Here is a 20,404-nt window from a genome sequence, read left to right on the forward strand (position 1 = left end):
ACTTTGCTGATAATTGGGAGAAGGCTGATTGGTCTGTAGTTGCAAGGACATATTTTTGCACCTTTTTTGTGTAAAGCGGTGATGTTGGCTCATTTCCAAGCAGATGGCAGATGACCTTGAGCAAAAGAGAGGGTGAAGATAACAGAGGGAGTGAAAGAGCGGAAGAACAGGATTTTAGGACCCGTGGGCTGATGCCGTCAGGTCCAGTTGCAGAATCAGAGTCGAGGGTTGGCAGAAACATTTCCACCTTGTCAGGAGGAAAGGACACAGAGTCCAAGGGCAGCTGGGTACGACTGGGTATGGTGGGTACAGAGAGGGATGGGTTTGGGACACAAGATTTAGAGGCAAACACAGAGTTGAGGCATTCAGCTTTTTCACGTGCGGAGTCAGCTGTGTAGCCGTTTGAGGTAAGGGAGGGGATGGAGGGAGAACAAACACCAGAAACAGATTTGACCAGACGCCACCAGGATTTGGAAGAGGGAGACAGATAAGAGAGTTCGGTCTTCAGAACGGAGAGATATTGTTTCCTTGCTCTCCTGAGGGTGGACACACTTGTTTCGGGCTTTGTGAAAGGAAATGAGATTTCCTTCCGTTGGATTTGCTTTCCAGGAGACGAAGGCAAGTTGTTTCTGGGCAAGAGCCTCACCACAAGATTCCGTGTCCATGGACGGGAGGAAGGGTATGACAACTGAAGACGAGATGGGATAAATCTGTGCATGAGAGAGAGCAATTTACTTTGGAAGAATTCCCAGGATGAGTTGATGTCAGAGGCGGTAGAGATGGGAGACCAGCCCAGATGAATGATGGCTGCTTGAAGACCGTGCCAGTTGGCCTGAGTGAAATGCCAGACTCGTCGATGCTGAGGAGGCTCCCTGAGAATGGTCAGAGAGATGTCCACTTTAACAAGCACATGATCAGATGAGCCGATTGGAGCAGAAGAAGAGCAGCAGACATTTTCAGGGAAGTTACTCATAACCAAGTCCAGAAGAGAAGATGCTCCGTTGATTGAGATCCAGGTCGGGAAATTGACAGATTGTGTCAGTCCCAGTGAGCAGAAGTCCTTTGCTGAGGAGCCATGGCTGGTGAGAGAGGTACCCACACCCAGCCAACTGGCATGATGACAATTGAAATCACCACATATGAGGAAGAGAGAGTTGGGATGAGTTGATAGAAGTTGGTCCATATTATCAGACAGCGAGATGTAGATGGAGTCATCACTGTTTGGTGGATGGTACAACACACATATGAACAAGAGATGGGAGCGAAGGGGAAGCCGTAGCCAGAGGTATTCCTGGGGGTGAGGTGGAGAGAGGGCAGTGCAGGGCGAGTGAGAAAGAGAGTTTTTGATAAAGATAGCAACCCCACCTCCAGGACGAGGCTCAGGTCTATCATACCGGAGGAGGGAGTAACCCGGGAGAGATACTAAGGAATCAGAGACATCATGTAGGAGGAAAATTTCTGTTTGGCAGATCACGTCTGGTTTGTCAGAAGCAACCTGTATGGAGAGATCAGTTAAGTTTGAACGAAGGCCCCGGATGTTTGAGGTCCACACCGTTAATGAAGAGGAAGGGGGAGCATCGGATACAGAACAGGGGGGAGGAGGGGTAGGGTAAGATGTGGAAGAGGAAGAGGAGGAAGAGGTAGGGAGAGCTGTTGAAGGTGTGTCAGATTTCAGAATAGCTCGGAGAAAGGGAAGGATGGGGCGGACAAAAGGTTTGATGGTGATTGGGTGAGGCACAATGAGGTGTTATTTGAGGAGGGGGAAGAGCGAGGCAGAACGTTGGGGGAGATGGAGGTGAGAGTTGGACGGGGGAAGAAGCGGGGAGGACGCTTTGAGGAGGAGGGGTGAGAGGGGGGAAATGGAGAAGAAATGAGGGTGGGGAGATTTGATGGGGAGGGGTGAGGGGGAAGTTTATGAGGGGAGGGGTTAGGGGGGTGTTTAGGAGGGAAGGGACAAGGGGAGGGATTTGAAAGGGATGGCAGATGGGGGAGATTTGGAGGGGAGGGGTGAGGGGGGAGTCTAGGAGGGGAGGGGTGAGGGGGAGTCTAGGAGGGGAGGGGTGTGGGGGGAGTTTAGGAGGGAAGGGGCAAGGGGGGAGATTTGAAAGGGATGGGTGATGGGGAAGATTTGGAGGGGAGGGGTGATGGGGAAGATTTGGAGGGGAGGGGTGAGATTGGAATTTAGAAAGTGTACGATTAATGGGAAATGAACATTTATTGCAAAATGAGTTTCTTGTGACCTTCGAGTCAAAGATACGTTTAAGGACGCTGGAGGGGGGATGGAGTGCAGGAGAGTTTAGGGAATGTAGAAAAGAGGAACTGTAAGAGATGGAATTTTTTTGGGGGATGAATAGATTTGGTGAGCAAGTCGAAAGCAACCTTTTGAAGAAGAAGAAGAAAAAGGTGTTATAATATACGACAGAATACAGTACTTCAGGGGAAAGTTTAAACATTTTAAAATTTAACAGTGAAAACTATCTGGGGAAATGGAGGTGAAACACGTGATCGAAGAACGAACGAACGAATAAGAACAACGAATAAACGAATAAGAACAATGAAAAAGAATAAAGAAGGAAAATTTTTATTTATTTTTATTTATTTATTTTTTTTGAGTTGAGATTTTAAACAAGGATGTATGGGGTGAAAAGACTGGGAAAAACTGAGAGAACAAAAGTAATTGGAGCACAATTGACGGACCGCTGAGAGAAAAACAAAGCCTCAAGGTAGGACACGGTATAAGGCCTCAAAAGACACGACACAAATTAACACGATTTTCTCTACAGGTATGAAAGATTTACACTGAGAATTTTCCTGGGGACCCACCGTGGGTACACACACCATAAAATAAATACAGTTTTGACGAAAATACAAATGGGAACAATTACTGAACTTCGATAGCGTGGAGAGCGTGGACAGCTGCGAAAAAACGTAACCTCGCCGGCAAGACCGGAAGCGGAAGTTCAATGTTTGCGTCCACCGGTTCACAGGCAGCTGTGATCCAAGAACGAAGATCCTGCAGGTTTGCCACCTTGGGTTGCAGACAACATCTTTGACAAACCCCCATAGAAAAAAATTAGAGGGGGGTTGGGGGGTGGGGGAGGTTATGTCTGGTGATTGTGGGGGCCAGGCTTTTTGTCTGTCTCAGCCAATCTAACGACCTGGAAAATTTTCATTCAGGACAGCTCAAACGATTCAGGCCCAATGAGGGGGAGCGCCGTCCTGTTGAAAAATGATATTAGGTTGCAGCTTTTCAATCTGTGGGAAGGTGAATCCTTCCAACATGTTCATGTAAATTGTTGAGGTCACTGTATCCTCTGCAAAGAAAAACGGACCCAGCAAGCGGTTATGGGGAAGGCCACACTACACATTGACCTTTGTACTGTCGTGTATGTGTTCAATGACCACGTGGGGATTTTCAGAGCCCCAGATCTTCACATTGTGCCGGTTGACCTTCCCCGATACATGAAAGCAAGCTTTTTCTCTGAACATGACCTTTTCAGGTAATCTTCATCATCCTCTATGCAACTGGGCATTTCCAAAGCAAACACCTTGCGTTTAGGTCCATCATTTCATTTGAGTTCCTGCAGAATCTGTACCTTATAGGTATAAAGCTTCAGTGTTTTATGCAAAATTCTGTGTGCAGTGGTGGTTGGTAGTCCCAGTTCTCTGGATGTGCATCGGATTTATTTCCTGGGACTTTGTTGAAATGATTCACGTACTCGTTCAACATCTGCTGCACTTGTTTGGTCGACCGGTATTTTTTCTGTTTCTGACAACTTCCAGTCTCCTTAAACCTCTTGTACCACTCTCTGATACTCGTCTGCGATGGCGGATTCCTTCCATACCTTGTACGAAAATTACGCTGAACTTGCGTGTCTGATCTCGTCTCGATGAATCATTCGATGCACTGAGTTTTCGCCTGTGGACTCGAAATTTTCATTTACATTAAACCACCCGACCTGAAAGTAAAGAAAACTTTTTGTGTTTCGGTATCATATAAAACAAAGGGTATTGTTGTATCATTTGTGATACTAAATATATTAACAACAAAGTTGTCCAGGTCTTTTTGGAACACCGTGTATTGTTTCTAAACAAAGGGTTACCACCCTTTGTGGCAGTATTTTGTGTCGTGTTGTGTCGTGTCGAGTCAATGTGTCGAGCCAGTATTTTTCACGATCACAGAAAATACACGGAATTCACAGAATTGGTGAAAACTGAATCTAAATTACAGAAAAATTCAAGATGATGTCCATTTACAAAAACGATTCACGATGTCTTATTTTGTTTCCCACAGCATAATTACAAATAGCAAAGAAAAAATTGCAGCATAATCTGATGCATTACGGACACCCTCAATCCTGGAAGTGCAAGCACAACCAATGCTCCCACTCGTGTCAATTGCTCCTGCTTTGGACGAGCGTCACTGTGAATATTGATCTCGATTGCTAGTACAAAATGTTGGCCTTGACGTCCGCTTTGAGACTCCCAAAGGCCGCTATAAGGTGTATATTGGGATGTGGGGTCAGGCAGTGCTGCCACCGGACTGCAGGCAAAAGGTAACCAAAGTTGGTCAATAACTCAATAGCTTTTCAATGTCCAACACATCCCAAAAACCACCGCCGTGAAAACCTGACCCAGCTCGATAGCCCCTGCTAGTACCATATAAAATTCCATCGACCAATCTCTGGAGAGCGCTGTCAAAGTGAAATAGGATTTGAAATTCACCCCACTTTGGTGAAAATATTCTGTGAAAATATGATCGTCAGCGAAAACAAAATGTCAATCACATGCATCAACTTTGGCGAAACTTTTATTTTTTGCGTTGAAAAATTGTTGAAATACATATGAGATTGTCAAAAATAATCATAAACCTCAAAAAAAAACCTGGAATGCTTGTCAATGTACATAATGCTGTATCTATGTACTTCCCTTGTACGTGTGTACTTTCTGAGCATACGTGGCATACATGGATCTTGTTTCGACATTTGCCATTTATAATTTTATCTTTATTCTATAATTTTCCAAATTTATCCGTCACCCCAATGCCAAAATACACTGGCAAGGGGAACGGTGGACGATTTTTTAGGTATGAGACTTGAGGAAAATTGTATTTTTCCCAAAACAAGTGCACAAACAAATAAATGACATTTTCCATTGATATCACAAAACGGAATTTTGTTTTAAGACATAATTTAGGTTTTTTGGAAACGGAAAAGGCATTTAAAAAAAAAAGGAAACTCACTGGCTCTAGATGTGGTATTGTTGCCTGAAGAGAAGTGCAGTACTTTGACAAGACTTGGTATTCATTGAGGGATTCTTCCCATTCCAAGTGCCGATTTATTTAATGACGAGAGCATCCTCTTTAGTATTTCTTGAAGATTTTGTTATTTTTTTCATTTCTAAAAGCTGTAATAAGGGGGTCCCACCTACCTTTGCCTAGAAGTGACAGGATGTAAAATGGCATCCGTGAGTGTTTCTTCACAAACACATGGAACACGGACAAACAGTTCCATTTAATTTCTGTACCAATCAGGTTGAGGCACGAAATACGGCTCAAAGAGGAAAGGATTAGCTACAAACGTGTTTCATTTATTTATTATTTACAGACTTGAGGCTCTTGGGAGAGCTGGATGAGAAAAGGTCAAGGGATTGACAGAAGTTTTGCCAGCAGATAACAGACTGTGTACGTTGGGCACCATGGAAAGGCTTGGCATACTGGGTTACACCAGAGCACATTGGTGCCATTGTTGGATGGGTCGAGTTGAGCTTAACAGGACTTTTGAGGGCGGAAAGTCTTTATGAAGTCTGTATATTAATGCAGGATGTATTGCATTGAAAATACTTCCTTGTAATCCCATGATACATGTTCTATATACAGTAATACCCCCGCCTACGTCATTAATTGGTTCCATAAGCCGTAACGTAACTCGGTTTTTTGACGTAAACCGGGCGTAATGTCTTTAAAATGCCTTAAAATGAAGACAAACACCGTAATTCGTAAAACTAGAGTAAATAACTGGATGAGGCTGCGGCTTCGCCCTGAATCTTTGCCGCTCCCCGTCGGAAGTCCCTCCGTTGTTTTATATTGGTCGGGTCTTCTCCACGAACGGGGTGACCGGCACGGACGTGTTGACCGTGAGCTGGCTTGTGTGCCGAGTGGCTCCGTGGCCCGCTTCACCACGGCGTGCTTTACCCAACGTGTCCGAGCAGTTTCACCGGTGGTCGTAGGTCGTGTCGTCTGTGACGAACGAATGAGCTCAGGGTTCCGTGAACCCGGCCGCCCCGGGGATCGGCGCTCGCCTCCGAGTCGTAGGCATGCCCCGTCTTTCCTCGAGCGGCCGAAGTTGCTTGCTTCTTTATTTTTGGACGATGCGATATACGCAGAAACGACGATGTACAGGCAGGCATTTGCAAATCCATGCACATGTGCACATGCACACGTCGATCGGTTCTTTAAAAGGATATGCATCGAGGGTATCTACTTGGTATATCTACTACAAAAGTGCAGCCGCACAGCTCAGGGTACCTCCACACTCCCCTCAACAAAGGATATGGGTCCATGGGTGGGGAGGAAAGACAAAGCAGAGGTTAGCGGGGGAAAGGGCGCAAGGGTACACGTCAAAACAAGGTAATGAAACATGAGGGGGGTGGGAGAGCGAGCGGAGAAAGCTCGTCCCTAGCCGTTCGTCACCCCCCATGTCAACCTACACTACCCTTGCCCCTCCCCGTATTTACACTTTACAAATTCCGTCTCTACCGTCTTGTCTCTTCTATCCCCCTTTATGCCAAATTCGTTTCCAATCCCTCCCAAGAAGGAAGAGTTGGAATAAACACAATGTCTCACCCACGTCATGATGCGTCTTTCATTCCAAATCATCTGCAAAACCTGGTGTGGAGTCCTGTCACCTTGGTGAGTGGATGTGGATTGTGTGAAGAGATTTCATCCTAACTATCCTTATAATTGACATTAACTCTTTAAACTACCCGGGGTCTTGCCCTGCCAATCAATTGGCCTCTTTACACTATGTGGTTCTAAAAACCAATTCCCATTGACCCACCCTGTGGTGCCCTACCAAATTTGGGGTCTCACTCCCTCTTTCCCCCCCCCCCCCCCCCCCCTTCCCATGCCTCTCCCCCCAAGCCCTCTCCCTTCCACACATCTCCCTGCTCTCAAATGTTGTGTTTGTGTGCTTCCCCTTCTCTTCCCATCTTGTCTTCTGCTCCCTCTTTTTATATATTTTGTTTGTCTGGATGATTTGTTTGTGAAGTAAATGTTAGCTCTTTCACGAGCCTCGATTCAGTATCCCCCCAAAAAAAAAAAAACTGTGCCTTCGCACAATTTCGGGGCTGGTTCGTGTGGCTCGACCAGCAGGTCCTACTTATCTGCGCACCTCTGCCACTGAAGTCGCCACCCGAGCTTGCCTAGCTCCTTCAACTACCCTAACACGGGGAAGGCCCTCCTGGCTCTCTCACCCCTCTGATGCCCTCTCTGGAATTGGGCTACCCGGGTCCTCTCTAAGGATCCTCGGGCCCCACTGAACTCTACACTGAACGCTACCTGGCTCCCAGAGCCTACCTGCGGCCTCACCTGGCCGACAGACTACCAGTGGCGGAGTGCCCATTTAACCATACTCACTAATTAAGCCCACACGCCCAGCCATTCCACTCACTCATGCACCCCTCAAAGCAACAACTTGCTACTCCCTGCACCACAGATGTCAATTTCCAAACAATTTACCTACTCCCTCTACCTAACTTTAAACTACCGTCCCCGGGTATTCGTGAAGGGTTCCATCCTCCCCCATCCACTCCTTCGCACCATGCACTCCACACCACTCAATCCACACTACTCACTCCACACACCATTTATTCCCACACACCAAGTATTCTCTCCATTTATCCACTTGCACCCCATGCAAGTCAATCACTCAACACCATTACACATGTCCTCAATACACCACTCATACACTTTCTCCAGTCATCCCAGACCATTGCCTCATTTCACCAAGTTCAACGATAACCAGATTCTCACACACACAACCATTCTCGACCAATGCCTCATTTCACCAAGCCCAAAAGGCACCCACAATTACACACACACAGCATCATATAACTAACTGCTTCCCTCTAATACTTGTGCTTTCCCTGTCTTCCCTTATACTAAGCACTTCCCTCGTCATTAACATCCTTCTAATCTGACTACGTCCCCTCTACCTGTATCAATGTCTCTACTTAAATCTCGGTCTCCTATTGTCATCCTTCTAAATCCCTAACAATATCCTAGCCCGCCCTCGGCTAGTTCACACTGCCAAACCCCATAAATCTACTGCTCCTTTGCCCCAACGTGAGGGATGGTAGAGCTACCATCCCTCTACATCGGACACTATATCCCACTATCACCCCCCAGTCCTCTCGCACTATAAGCCCCCGTCATTGGAGGTCCTGGGTCCTGCCTATATATATATATACAAACGTATACTGTACGTCCGAGCCGGCATCGTCATGTTTCGCCGTTGCCACGTTACGTTGGTTGTTTTACACAGTAAAGGAATAATCACAAAAATACCAGCGAAAGGCAAAGCAAGCACGCGACCGCAGCACAGGACAAAATGCATATGGCGTCGCCTTTGTTTTGACTGAGAACCAGCAGCTACGCGTACGTATACTGTACGTACATTTTAAAAATATTTTTAATGTGCTCTTTATTGTATTTTAAATTGTTTCGATCGTTAAAACATCAACGTTAAAACAACGATCAACGATCGTTAAAATGTTAAAACATCCAATTGTTTAAATTGTTTAATTTTTTTCACGTCCGTAGGAGTGACGTAAAGTTGCACATAATGACGTTCGCTGAACTGAAATTTACTCTAGAAGAGTGGCGTAAAGTCGGATTTGACGTAGGTCGAAATGGCGTAAAACGGGGTATGACTGTACCAGGTTTTGAGTATATGCCTTCCCTTCAGGTGTACTTTAATCTCAGTTAGCTCCACGCAGCATCGATGGATTGACTTTCCTGTATATTAACCATATTACAATAATCGCAGATAAATGCTGGAGATGAGTGTGTTCAACAATAAATGTGCTGCAATGGCCTAACATTGGATATTGTGCAGGTGAAATGGCTCCAGTGGAAGAGAAATGTCTCCACGGTAACTCAAGCTGCGAGGAAGTGAAGGAAGAGCTGGGTGAAGATTCCATCTCTGTATATGGTGAGCATAGTTAAGCTTCTGATGGACAGAATGATTGTACTAAAGCATTTCCTGCACCTCAATCCACTTGGTATGGATTTCTGAAATGCCGAACACAGTGAGATCATCCCCTTTTGAAACGTTTCACTCTTAGAAGTAGTTTTCTATTGGGAAACACAAAAGTAAGTTTTGTTAAAATGTGAAAGAGTTGCTGAGTGGAGTTTTCTTGGTGTTCTGACTTTGATTTCCTGTGATGTTGATGAATGTTTGTTTGGGAATCAGAAGTCTTCCACATGTGCTGAATGTGAATGTGGTGTGTGACGTGGTAATGTCATCCACATATTAAAAAACAGTTTTGCAAAGGTGACCTAGGTGGACATGCTCAAATGTCCAACCCGGGCGGTCACCAATCTAGTGACAGGTATGGGTAGTCCTTCGGACTGTACATTGTCCACCAGGAAAGCCCAAAAATCTTTACTTTGGTTTCCAACGTAACAGTAATTACAACAATCCTACCCCCATACCTGTCCACCGCAATTGCCTGCAGGTATGGGGGTAGAATCGAAAAGAAACACTAAACACAAATGCACCCGGGAAGAACCACAACTGCATTCGTTGTTTCGAAAGGTTTTGGGGCCGAGCGAGACTTTCGACGAACCACTGCATTTGTACCCTCCTAAGGAGGGGGTTTTGTGCCAATTCTCATGGCTGTACTTGCGCAGCAGTTTGCTGTTCCCAATTCCAGACTGCGCACCAAGCCAACACTTCACTAGTGAAATACAGGGTTTATTAAAGAAAAAGGGGAGGGAGGACAATGAAGCATTGTTGCAACTTGAAATTGGGTATAGTTTATAACCCCCGTGCCCACGAATAACCCTGTCGGCTTGCGTGATAACTTAATGGCCCACACACTCGCAAGTGGGAGACAGATCGAGGAAGACGAGACTAAAAGAAACGTCTCCACGCGTTTCCACGAAATGTTTTCACGTGGCGGTTCTGGTTGCGGAGGGAGTGGTGAGCTCCATGTGGGTGAGACGTGATGTGTGGACCCGGAGCTCATGCTGCACTTTTTTCTGCGCCATGCTGCGTCCTCTGTGGTGCTGTTTCGAGGACACGGAGCTGGTCCTCATTCTGCACCTCGCTCCTGTCCGGTTTTGCCCTTGCATAGCTGATGCTTTCTTTTCGCCTCAGCGTTTCTCTTGGGAACCACTCACAGCAACCCTCCTGAGAGGGTTAAATGCCCATATGTACAGACTCCAAAAGGAAACGACTGAGAGAATTAAGGCATGGGGATAGTAGGAGCTTTGATACTTACCAAATGGCAGAAACTAACGTGTGACCTATCGTTTCACATTGAAACTAACACTTGTGTTTACATTTATTCATTAAATATTTGTTCTATCTTGCTCCCGTTGTCTCCTATAGCCGTCCACACAACTGTATATTGGATTACGTGAGCTACCCACAGGGAGTAATTCTTTTAACCGTTGCACGGATTTTGGAACAAAGCCGTAGATATATGCAACGCCACACATTTTCTTCTGCAAAACGTTTTCACTCAGTTTCTTAACGACTAAATAATGGAAAGAAATGTTTTCTTTGTCCAAAGTTCATGATGCAGGTGACTAGCGAAGTATAGAAACCAGAGTTCTGGACCACTTGACCTTGTGACATGTCAAATAAACACAAGTCGGCTTTACAATGAAGTCTCCTTCGTTGAAGCAGATTAAACGTTCACAAGCAGATTAAGCATGGCCCTTCCCTTCTGCAGTTTGTCTGAAGTTAAAGGTCTCTCTCTCATGTATCATGCTATTCAAAGAACGTTGGTGCCGCCAAAACAGCTTCCTGAGCAACATCCACCAACTACTGCCGGCAGACAGGACTCCCAGTTTAACGTCCATCTGAGGGACGGCACACACATTGATGGATCAGCTTGCCCGTGAAACACCAGGAATGACAGTATTTGCTGGGTCGGGATTCATACCCAGGCTAGATGGCCTAGTGTGTGTGCACGTGAGTGTCTGTGCCTCCATACCATCCTGCCAGCCCAAAAGCGTCCACCATTCCTCCCATATTATCGTAATCTCTGAAATGGTTTCCCTTTGTAATCTGTCGAGGTGTTTCGGATCAGGGGGGCTCCCAGGGAGGGTTCCCCTAAATCAGCAGAGGTCCGAACTACAACCTCAAGAGATGACCGTCAGCCCACTCGGGGCTATTTTTGTCTGTTAATGCAACGTAATGAATGTCCACAAAGTAAATTTAGACATAGGGAGAGAAAAAGAAAAGGAAATGAAGATGGGCAGATAAATGCAACAAGTAGATAAAAGGTGGAGAGATGAAAGTAAAAAGTGATGGAAATACAGATAGAAAAAGATAGATAGTGAACATGAGGAACAAGTATACATATTGTTGCGGTTTTGTGTTTTTACAATAAAGGTTAATTTCCCCTCATAGTTTAGTTACACTACAACACGTAGCCTCGTTTAAGCTCAGTTATTTCATAGTAAATGTAAGCGGAGACCTTTCCTATGTTTAGTTTTGCGTTGAGTAGGACAATGAGAATTAGGTCCTTTACGATGCCTCGATGTTTTGGGTTTTGCCGCAAAATACCACGAGGCTGGCCTGAATAAGTCGATCAAGGCCGAAGGAAGGCGGGGCAGGAGGAGTGGGAGTGACCGGTAAGCACGAACCGCCAATCAGGGCTCGAGGGGAGTGACTTACCACTGCGGCAAAAGGCGGGGTTGGGAACATTCGAGTCGGGCCAGGGCGGGACGATATAACCCTGTGCCCAGAGCCCCCGCCTCAGTTATGAGACGAGAGGAGATGCGCTGACTTCAGTTGAGTTCTCAGTTATGAGTCGGGGTCCTCCGCTGAGTTACGAGAGTGAAAGCGCTGTGTTCAGTTATGAGAGGGAAAGCGCTGTGTTGAGCTGGAGTCAAATCCTCCGATGAGTTACGAGTTATGATTTCGGAGCGCTCAGTTGACGGCAGTTGTATTAATCGCGCTGTAAGAGACAGCCGTGCCGGGCCACAGACGCGCATATTTTCCTGCCTGCTTGCTTTTGCCAATACACGCGCCGTGAGAATTCTCCCGCCTGCCGGCCTGCCTTTGCCGGGACACGTGCTGTGACCGCCAGAGGGCCACGCCGGGTGAGCTGTTCCTGGACGACCAAAGCCGGCGCGTTCAGCGCATGAACAATACTTCCTTCATCTCCCTGTATGTGAGTGGGCCCATTGTCTGGGGAAATAAGTAAGACTGCTCAAGGCTGCCCTTTTTCTCTTCTTCTTCTTCTACCAGTGTACATTGTGTAAATAATAATTAAACCTGTTCTTCCTTTGATTCGACCGTTTCGTCCCTTCCATCATTGACTTAGCGTGGTACGAATTATATTGCTCTGATCGGGTTCCAATAGCAAGGTAACAGCACGGACCACGTGGTACGCCATCCGCTCGGGTGTACTCAATTACGCGTGGTTCGTGCGAGACTCGATCCCCGCCTCCGCGGCAGCGTGGGTACTTAGGTACGTGTGAACATTGTCCCGAGACCCTTTTCCACGTCTGCCTGGAAGTGGCGACTCAGTCTCGCGGTTCGAAGACCCAAGGAGAACCAAGGGGTCTTAATCTCCCCTTCATAAGGGAACGGGCTTCGTAGAACCGTAACTATATATATATATCTATATATATCTATATATATATATATTGTTACGGACACGACTTATTAAGTTATGCTGGGCCGAGCGGAATGGCCGCCGTGTTCGCACAAGTTACCCGATTACACTCGAACGTTGGCCGAATCGCGCTATGCTAAATCAATGAAGGAAAGGACACAACGGCTGGGTTAAATGACACGACACCAGGGGTACAGTTCTCAAGACCTCCGGAGGAGGATATAATATTTGGTATGCAGAACGTTTAGATTACACGGCACAAGAGGTACAGCACAGAAAGGTGGGCACTTAGACACGGTCTTATCTTAGCCCCGACAGACCACAGACAAACGGGACAAGACTGACTCACACAGGGATTGATGGCAAGGAAGGGCAGGCAGTCGATGGCTCAAGGTGCACCTTGGCTCAGGGGCAGAATCGACCGCGGTCCGGTCCAGAGATGCGGGGAGGTATTCAGCGCTTGGAGGTGGCGTCTTCTCTCTCCGTGGTGTGGGCGCATCTGACGTCACCTCCGTCTTCTTGCGCATGTCCAGCGGGGAGTGACACGCCCTCGGCTCGTTAGCTCCGCCCCAGATGGAATCGGTCCGCCGCTTCTTATTGGGTGTGGGGGGTTACCGGGCTCCGCCCTTGACGAGGAGCTGACAGTGAGCCCCTGTGTGGTAACCCCGTCGGAGCACATGGTCAATGGCGGCTAACCAAGCCGGAGTGATGACGCACACTCCCCGCGCCGCCGCCGCGCCGCCCCCGCTGTTGTTGTTGTTGGTGTTGTTATTCCATGAGGAAGAGATGCGGGGAGGTATTGGGAGGTCCTAAACTTACTACTGGTGCCATACAATCACATTCTGGTGCAACGAAGAGTCAGAATTAATGGAAACGAGTCCTTAACTGACATAGACTAAGAATAACTAGCAAGATGTCCTATAGTTGTCTACGTGAGATGCGGTGAACCTGGGCACGACATTTAATGGGGGAAAAAGGGGAAGGTCGGGGCTACAGAGTGTTGTTTACAGACAATGGGACGAGGGAATGGGGGATTGGGGATAGTTGGGGAGTATTGGGGAAATAGGGGAATATTTACAAGCGGATATGGAGGCCAAATCCCATATCCGCAACATTGCACCCTTCTCTACCTCGGGGCGTCCCGACCCGATAAATCTTTACCTACTTTAGTGTGGCACTCAGATGTAGTTCCCTCTACTATTAACTCAACCCTGAGTGCGACAGTTTTACAGATGTTCACAAATGAGTAAATATGTCCCCCTGCGACGTTGCACCCTTCTCCTCACAGAAACACACCCACAGGATAACCGAATCGCGGAAAGAATCCTCAAACTAAACATACAGCCGGTAGGGAGCATTATTTACCATTGACGCTACTTTATTTACAAGACTAACCCAGGACCTGTGATTGTTCTTTCTGGGGGGGAGACAGTCTGCTCTGCATCAATGCACCATTAAAGCACCCAAAAACGCACCAAAGCACCCTCAAGCACCAATCGGTGCAGTCACCATTGTTCATGAAAATAAAAACAACAACCCCTAACCCTGCAGGTGTCTCTTGCTCTTCGGCTCCCTCTGCTGGTTATTATTATTGTCTTCCAGTTGTTGTCTTTCTTTCATTTTCTTACTGGCGGCCTATTTGCAATAAAGTGTGCCCCATGTGTCCTTTTTATTTTCTTTATTTATGGCCCACAGGGCCGACTACGTGTGGTTCACCTATGGGGCATCGGTGCCCTGTGGCCAAGGTCCGCCAGCAAGATTTCGGGCCCTCATGGCCGGTTCCAGCAGAGGGGCCATGCCCCAACCCATGGGGTCCATCAGTGGTGCTCGGCCACAGGCATGTGGTCCATAATGTGGTGCATCGATGCAGACAGCTGGTTCTGGGAATTTCGGGCGCACAATGGCCGACCCACGCACGCTCCCCTCGGCACCCAGTGGCGCACAGGTCATGTGGGAGACAAAAGGGGAAAGACAATGAGCGAGGGGTAAGGTCACAAGGGTACACATCAATAAGGCAATGCAAGGCGAAATGCGTACGGAGGGCGAAGTGAGAAAGCTCGTCCCTACCGTACGTCACCCCCCTGTCACCTACCCTACCCTTGCCCTTACCCCATATGTACAAAAATCTACACATTTACAAATTCGTCACTACTGTCACGTCTTCCCCATATTTCCCCTATACCAAATTCGTCTCCACAATCCCTCTATCCAAAATTTGCCATCACCAAATTCATCATCAATCCTCATAAGGAGGAAGAGATGGAACAACAAAACACAATGTCACACCCACGTCATGATGTGTCTCACATTCCAAACATCTGCACAATAAAATAACAAAACATGGCATGGTGTGGAGGTACGTCATCTCAGGTGAGTGCATGTAGATGGTGCGAGGAGACTTCAATCCTAACTATCCTCTAAATGACATTAACACACTTTACACTACCCGGGGTCTTTCCCTGCAAATCCATTGGCCAACTTACTCTATGGGTTCTAAAAACCAATTCCCATTGACCAAACTGTGGTGCCTCTCAATTTGGGGTCTCACTCCCCCGATTCATCTCCCGGTGCCTTCGCACAATTTCTGGGCTGTGACGTGTAGCTCTCCCAGCAGGTCTACCCACCTGCACACCTCCACCACTGCAGTTGCCTCCGAGCTTACCTGCTCCTTACCCTAACCTAACTACCTGGGGAAGGCCCTCTGGCGCTCTCCCCACTCGGTGCCCTCTCTGGCACTGGGCTACCCGGGTCCGTCCTCCGGATCCTCGGGCCCCACCGACACTAACGGCTCCCAGAGCCCACCTGCTGCCTCACCTGGCCGACATCCTCACAGTGGTGGAGTGCCCAACCAACTACACACACTAACAGGCTACACGCCCAGCCATTTCCACAACACTAATGCACCCATCCACAATACCATTCTGCAACCGCACCACAAATGCCAATATCCAACCACAATTTACCTATACCCTCTACCTAACACTTACACTACCCGCCCCGGGTATCCGTGATGGGGGTCCACTCTTCCCCCATTCACACCTTCGCACCATGCACACCACTCCGGACCACTTACTCCATGTACTCCACACACCTGCACTTGCACACCTGTGCTCTCACACCTGGTGCCACCTGCACCCTTCTCTCCCCAAGTGCTTTCGCGCTGATCCACAACACTCACTACTCATACACTGCTCCACACACCTGTTCAGTTCTCACACAGCATCATCTCATCTAACTACTCCCCTCTGAAACTTGCGCTTCCCAGTCGTCCCTTTAAACTATTGCGCTCCCTCGTCATTATAATCCACACTAATCTACCTGCGTCCCAACTACAGGTATCAGTCACTATCTAACCTTAACGTTACCTAATGTCATCTTCTCGGTCCCTATCAATATCCTAACCCACCCGGGCTAGTTTTCACTGCCGTATACCCCATAAGCTATAGCGCATTTGCCCCATGTCTGTGAGGGATGGTGGATTTGCCATCCCACCACATCGGGGGTCTCTCACTATAAATTTTGTTCGTCCAAATTCAATAACTCAAAAATTTTCCATTTACTGCCAATTCTATCCACTATTATAAATTTCGTATCAAATCACTATCACTATCACTATCACCATCATCACAGTCCACTATATCCTAGCCTCGGTGCGTCGTGACATCATTAAACTCGGTTCGTAAAGCCGAGCAATGAATTCGGGTGGTTTGGTTGCCTGCAGGTTGAATCCGTCCGGCTTTCGGTTCAAGGGAGGTGGTTTGGTTGGACCGAGGCTCCACGCACCATCTCGGCGCGGCACCTTGCGGTCCCGGTCCCGATGGCTCAATCTCCCCCGGTCGGAACCCCGTCCCCACGAGGGGGCACCGTTCCGCCTCCTCCCACTCGCCCTTGAACCGGACCGGTCGCCTCGCCCGACAAAGCCCGGACTCGACCGTGCGGGGCGGGGCCAAGCCCGAATCGGCAACGACGCTTTGAAGAGAAGCGACGCAGCATCGACCCGCGCCGGGCCTCGCACCCAACAAAGCACCCCTCGCACCGAGTGCTCGCATCGGCTATCCGTCGCCCTAACCGCTAAACCGGTTACCGTCGATGCTTCACTTGCATGCTTACAAGCATACGCTACCCCTTTCACCCTCACAAAAACACACCCATTCGCCGACGCACACTTTTTCCTCCCACGCGTGCCATTTCCACTCACACGGGACCCTTCACCAACGCCCGGATGCTTCCTCGATCCCAAGCGCGCGAAAATTCTTTTGTCGCTAAACATCCTCTTACAAAATCTCCCCGCACAATACACAGCACGTCTCACCTTCGGGGTTCTTCTTCCTCCCTGCACCAAAACCTGCAAACTTCCATTTGGATTAACGAGTACATCATCATGATTTGAGCAGGGACTTTGTACATATTCCATTTCTCCCTGCAATTCCCGGGCTACCTCCGTCATCTCTTCAATTTTAATTCCCAGCACTGCTTTTTCTTTATTAACCTCGACGACCGCTGGCTTTAATAAAACGCCCTCTACCTCATCGGTCGCCGGCTTTTCCAAACCCCGTGTCGCGATTTCTACCCCCGTCATTGTACCCGTGCTTTCCTCCGCTTCGCTCAACCAGCGCTTTTCGACCCGCTTTACCTCCTTGTGCACCCCTGGGACCCTTTCGCCCACCATGCGATCCATGGTCTCCCCACGTTTTTGCATGCGGTCATCCATTCTGTTGGTTATTGCTTCAATTTGGTTTCCCAATCCGTTCGTTATTGCTTCCATTTGGTTTAACCATCGCTCCCTGTTCCTGTCCAAAAGGGCCTCCATTTCAGCCATAATTAATTGCATGTCTTCCACCGTTGGTACAAAGGGCGCGGCAAAATTTGGTGCCGCTGTAACCACGTGCGCGAGAGCGCCATTTTGTGCACCTGATACCTCCTCAACCACACTTCTTTACTCTCCTCCACCATTTTCCCCACTTCTTCCCTGGGGTCCTGGGTCGATTCTACCCCACTCTCCTGTACCGGAACCCAGCCGTCTTGATTTGCCATAGCGCGACTTTCAAAATTCGGGTTTTTATTTTTATTGTAAAACACAATCAAATTTCGCCGTTATAATTTCGAGCGCGTGAAACGCGCTCCGGGACCGATCCCACTTCCCGACACCAATTGTTACTCTAATAGTACAATTGGTGTTCCAAAATTTGGGCTAAATGAATTTAGTCCCAGGTCCGAATCCAACTCCTGACAACCAATTGTTACGGACACGACTTATTAAGATGTTATGCTGGGCCGAGCGGAATGGCTGCCGTGTTCGCACAATTTACCCGATTACACTCGAACGTTGGCCGAATCGCGCTATGCTAAATCAATGAAGGAAAGGACACAACGGCTGGGTTAAATGACACGACACCAGGGGTACAGTTCTCAAGACCTCCGGAGGAGGATATAATATTTGGTATGCAGAACGTTTAGATTACACGGCACAAGAGGTACAGCACAGAAAGGTGGGCACTTAGACACGGTCTTATCTTAGCCCCGACAGACCACAGACAAACGGGACAAGACTGACTCACACAGGGATTGATGGCAAGGAAGGGCAGGCAGTCGATGGCTCAAGGTGCACCTTGGCTCAGGGGCAGAATCGACCGCGGTCCGGTCCAGAGATGCGGGGAGGTATTCAGCGCTTGGAGGTGGCGTCTTCTCTCTCCGTGGTGTGGGCGCATCTGACGTCACCTCCGTCTTCTTGCGCATGTCCAGCGGGGAGTGACACGCCCTCGGCTCGTTAGCTCCGCCCCAGATGGAATCGGTCCGCCGCTTCTTATTGGGTGCGGGGGGTTACCGGGCTCCGCCCTTGACGAGGAGCTGACAGTGAGCCCCTGTGTGGTAACCCCGTCGGAGCACATGGTCAATGGCGGCTAACCAAGCCGGAGTGAGGATGCACACTCCCCGCGCCGCCGCCGCGCCGCCCCCGCTGTTGTTGTTGTTGGTGTTGTTATTCCATGAGGAAGAGATGCGGGGAGGTATTGGGAGGTCCTAAACTTACTACTGGTGCCATACAATCACATTCTGGTGCAACGAAGAGTCAGAATTAATGGAAACGAGTCCTTAACTGACATAGACTAAGAATAACTAGCAAGATGTCCTATAGTTGTCTACGTGAGATGCGGTGAACCTGGGCACGACATTTAATGGGGGAAAAAGGGGAAGGTCGGGGCTACAGAGTGTTGTTTACAGACAATGGGACTAGGGAATGGGGGATTGGGGATAGTTGGGGAGTATTGGGGAAATAGGGGAATATTTACAAGCGGATATGGATGGAGGCCAAATCCCATATCCACAACAATATATATATATATATATATATATATATATATATATATATATATATACACACACCACCTTTAGAGGCCATTTTTCCCCACAGAGCAGGGGTTAGCCGTTTTTGGGCACCATGGTCCCCTTTTTGAAGCAATGTTTTATGGCCAGCTGCCCTTCCTGCCACCAACCCTGTTGGTCGCCTCTTGTGACACACAGGGAATTACCATTGAGCTGGTAGTCAATTTGCCGACTTCGGAAGGATGACAGGCTGAGTCAACCCCCCTGGCGTTAATTCAGCGATCGACCGGGATTCAAACCCAGGATCCTCGGATCTCAAGCCAGCACCCTAACCGCTAAGCAACACCAGGCTGAACATGAGGGACGAGTGAAAAATATATATTTACGACTTGTTCTATATGCCCCCCCCCCTCCCCTCCCCCCTTACACCATCCCCTTCCACGTGATAATATGCCGGACAAAGAATATTCGTGAAAATCCCTTCTCTCTATAAAGTACGATGTGATTTTCAATCTGGAAGCAACGGGAAAAATCGTCACATATGACGATCTTTCCACACTGATTCATGTTGAAGAAGAGTATTATAACTCCTCACCTTTTCACTCTACTCCACTTTTAGACTGAACAAACTGGGGCAACACAACGACAACAACTCTTTTAAAACGTACATCTCACATCAACAAACATTATACAGTCATGTGTAACAAACAATTTGTTCCGTATCGAATCCGAAGTATACAAGCGTGAACAACGGGCTGAACCAGTACACCACTTACAGGTAAATCTTTAGCAATTTGTAACATTGAAGTTTTCGTTTATTTCGTACTTTTTCACCTTTCTCTAAACGTGTGTACCTCATAGTGTTTGCAAAAGTCAGTATCACACAAAAATATATCAACTATATGTCTTCCAGGCAAAGTCGTTAAGAAAGTCGAAATTTCATTATTCACTGCTTCTTAAAATACATCCCATAGTGATTACAGGGTCAAGAGGTCAAAGGTCAGAGGTGTCGTTAGGTAAAAGTCCTGTTACTGCACTAACTTGTGAACCAGTGATGGGATTTTGAACAAACTTGGTATAAGTATATATTATGATGCATAGATGAACTGATTAGATTTTAGCATCAAAGGTCAAAGGTCAGGTCATTTCAGGTAAAAATGTGACACTTGAGAACAGCTGAGTGGATTTTAATCAAACTTGGTACAAGTATGTATAATGATGTAAT

The 20,404-nt window shown here is 47.7% G+C and overlaps 1 protein-coding gene across 2 annotated transcripts in view; it reads left to right on the forward strand.

Moving 5' to 3' along the window:
* Window positions 1-20,404, forward strand: part of LOC137428693 (uncharacterized) — a 39,653-nt gene that overhangs the window by 11,464 nt on the left and 7,785 nt on the right. The window contains exon 4 of one of the 2 annotated variants that reach the window (XM_068118596.2): window positions 9,117-9,212. In XM_068118596.2, coding sequence (XP_067974697.2) covers window positions 9,117-9,212 — 96 coding nt within the window. Of the gene's footprint in view, window positions 1-9,116; window positions 9,213-19,820; window positions 19,958-20,404 lie in introns of those variants that run through there. The other variant, XM_078777730.1, reaches the window with a different exon arrangement.

Source organism: Myxine glutinosa, chromosome 5 (assembly GCF_964187855.1).
Source record: "Myxine glutinosa chromosome 5, kmMyxGlut1.1, whole genome shotgun sequence".
Lineage (NCBI taxonomy): Eukaryota > Metazoa > Chordata > Myxini > Myxiniformes > Myxinidae > Myxine > Myxine glutinosa.